Source organism: Ascidiella aspersa, chromosome 3 (assembly GCF_963924565.1).
Source record: "Ascidiella aspersa chromosome 3, kaAscAspe10.2, whole genome shotgun sequence".
In the NCBI taxonomy this organism is placed as follows: domain Eukaryota; kingdom Metazoa; phylum Chordata; class Ascidiacea; order Phlebobranchia; family Ascidiidae; genus Ascidiella; species Ascidiella aspersa.
This window is the reverse complement of record NC_139449.1, coordinates 23,555,121-23,558,341: the sequence shown is the minus strand read 5'-3', so window position 1 is coordinate 23,558,341 and position 3,221 is coordinate 23,555,121. Positions and strand designations below refer to the sequence as shown.

Below are 3,221 nucleotides of genomic sequence, written 5' to 3'. Positions count from 1 at the left end.
AAAAGCTGAAAATATGAATTAGCGTTTATTTGATGTGCGGCCCTCCTGTAAGCATTACATTACCTAACTGGCCCTTGTATTAAAAAGGTTGCCCACCCCTGATTTACAGTAACCGGTAATGCTAACGCAGCTAACCGGTTCGCTGGATCTCATAAATTTAGTGAGACGGTTCTATAGAACCGGCTGAAACCCACCACCGGAGATATATCTTTTCATCGTTTGTCTCTATTTAAATTGACGAAAAAAAACTTCAGCTATGTTCGAAAATACTTTTCTATCAAAAATATGAAATTTCTCAATACAACTTTATTACCAAGGTTGTTTTAACAGTTAGGCGTTAAGTGAAGGTGGGTATTGAATCAACGTTTGTTGCAAATGTAAATACGACGTACGTTGTCGGTTACTTGTATAAAACGCTTGGCTATTTAAGTTATTCTAGAGGGGGTGTAGCAAATAAAAGGGACAAAAATCACTGCTCTAACGAAATGACCTGTTTTAAGCAGTATCACATAATTTTTTTTTTTTTTTTTTTTTTTTTGAATTTTTTTCTTGTGGTTTGCGATTAATGTTGAACGTCCGTTTTTTGAAAGTACGCTTTTAGGTTGGGACATTTTCACGGAAGTATATTGCAACTGAATGACAAAACCACACATGGCATGCTACAAAGAAAGGTAAAAATTAATATTTATTTACTAACTGAAGAAAAGTTAAAAAAAAATTGAAGTTGCAATTAAAATTTTGTTGACTGAATCACAAGACAATAAACAATAGGGTTGAAAAAAATGCATAAAATACCACTTCTGTCTGAATTAAAATAAATCCTTTGAAATATCTACAAAAATATATTTTGGTAAAATAACCAATAATGTAAATGTTAAAACGCCTGTGTTTTGGTCAACCCATAAACAAAATCATCAAATAGCAAATATTAAAAACGGCATCACATGATTTGGGAATAAAGTAATAGTCATACAACAAGTTTTAAATATAACCAATAATAAATAGACATTAGTATAAGGTACTAGCTTTTAATATACTAAACCACAAAAGGTACAAATATACATTTATTCTTAGGATAGTCATCAAATTTTTTTAAATACCAAATGTGGTGATTATAACTACGTGCTGACAAATACAATACAGCAAACACTGCAAAAGCAAAGCTTTGTAGAGACCAACAGGCTATCGCCCAGCCAGTCCACTGGACAGCTTCGCCCCAGAGGTTGGCGGCTGATAAATAATCAAACATGCCACCTTTAGGAATTTTGTAACCCGTTTCTCCAGGTTTTCTTAAATTCCTCAGAATGCCATCGCATTGTAAATTTGTATAGAAACCAAACAAGAAAATTGCCACTCCCAAGACAAAGTTCCACTCGAGGATGTATTCTGCCTCATACCGTGAATGGTTTATGAAAAACGAACCCTGTGGATATCAAAATGATCATGCCGTGATAAAATTAACTAATAGTATTTATTTTAAAATGAATTTTTTTTTATTGGCTGTATGTATGAATACATTACTTGAAAATATAAAATATTAAAAAATAGCCAAAATATTTTTAATGACTATGCTTTGAAATAAGGTAGTTTACATAAAATAATAAAAAATAAATAAAAATAAACCTGCATGTAGCCGTTGCAAATGCAGAAAAAAGTCGCGAGCAAACCCATAGAAATTGGTGTTGGTTTTCCTCCACGAATTGATAAAGAATAAACAAAAACCCTATTGCAGTAGTGCACAACAAAAAGTCCCAGTAGAAATTTTGCCGGTAAAGTCATATCTGTCCTCTCAGTAGTCATATATAAATAAACTGGAATAACAAAGGCTGGCAACTCCTGTAAAAATAAAACTTTAACTTAAAAAACAACACATAATTTTTGTTACATAAAATATAATGTTTTCCCGTACATACCTGCACAAACCACATAAGTCTTGGATTAACCAAAATTCCCCAGTTGGCACTTGTGTACCTTCCATATGGTGCGTTCACTCCATTCATAAGTATAAGGTGAACTATTGGGGAAATCCCAACAAGCAACCCTGCCATAAGGTTGATGCGTTTTAGGTCATCGTCACCACTTATCAATACAGTGTACAGGCTACTTATGTACCAAGGTACTGACATTCTTCTAAACTTTAAATCATGTGGTAGAAGTTTCTAGATGCAAATATAATCAGTTGAAAAGGTTGCTTCACACCAAAGAGATTGTAACCTCTTTGGTTCACACTAGACGCGTCGGGCGTTAACGTATATGAAAAACGCTTTCGGTTAGAAGCAAGGAAATTTGCCGTTAACGTTGGCAATGCGTTGTGTGTGAACTGGACGACGCTAGCGCTTGACGCTAACCCCAGAAGCAAAACCAACATTAACCTGTCACAGCAAATATCAGTTACAAATTATCTCACCGCAAGAAAACAGTCAATTTTTTTAATAAACAATTTTATTTTACGATTTTCGTACTGCAATGTGCTAATACTGTGTCCTATAATGTCTTGCCAATTTAGTAGTTCTGGACTCCTAAAATTTATTTGTTACCATTGTCATTAAGCGCAAAGCCGGTAAATACGTTTAGGTCAAAATGAAACAGATGTTACGTTGCTCGAACCTTGCGCTTTACTGAAGTACAGATGCTCGCGCTTTTTTAATCTCCCACAATGGGGTCACGCTCTGCTCTTGGCTGATCGGCTCTCGCTCCTCTGCGCAACGATTAATAATCATTACTTTAAACGCCATTTTATGTCAAATTTTTTTTTTATACATATTATTCAACAATTAATATAATAATTTCAGCTTTGAAGAATACCGGCATTTGGCGGCATATGTGTTTATTTAAAGGTTGTTTTCCGTAAAGCATAACTATGACTAATTTTATCGTTTGGTTTTACCAAACGCTTTGGCAAGTTGAACCATATTACGTCTCTGGTTCTTAGTTTTATTACAATATCTGTTATGTCTTAAACATTATTTCAATCCTTATGTATTAAATATCATTTTAAAAATCATTTCAAACCATTTATATACATGGTGTTTTGTTCCTAAAACTAAATATTAAAATAGCTACAAATATATAAAACGCTTGGTTATTGCCATGGCAACAGTTCTATACCGGGTATTCCCCACGACACTAAAAAGTTGTATTTTAAAAGCTAGCCTACTTTCACGATGTATTTTGGGGCATGTATCTGGATGTGTTTGACTTCTTGCTAACATGACATAGTT

General features: G+C 33.8%; 1 protein-coding gene across 1 annotated transcript; it reads right to left on the bottom strand.

Annotated features, from left to right (window-relative positions):
- Nucleotides 1–595: 595 nt before the first annotated feature.
- Nucleotides 596–2,154, bottom strand: LOC146160974 (3-oxo-5-alpha-steroid 4-dehydrogenase 1-like). Its single transcript, XM_083385559.1, has 3 exons — nt 1,914–2,154; nt 1,624–1,836; nt 596–1,423 (listed from the first exon to the last, which is right to left on the bottom strand). The coding sequence occupies exons 1-3, from the start codon at nt 2,124–2,126 to the stop codon at nt 1,037–1,039; spliced, it is 813 nt and encodes a 270-aa protein (XP_083241685.1). The 5' UTR covers nt 2,127–2,154; the 3' UTR covers nt 596–1,036.
- Nucleotides 2,155–3,221: the final 1,067 nt, after the last annotated feature.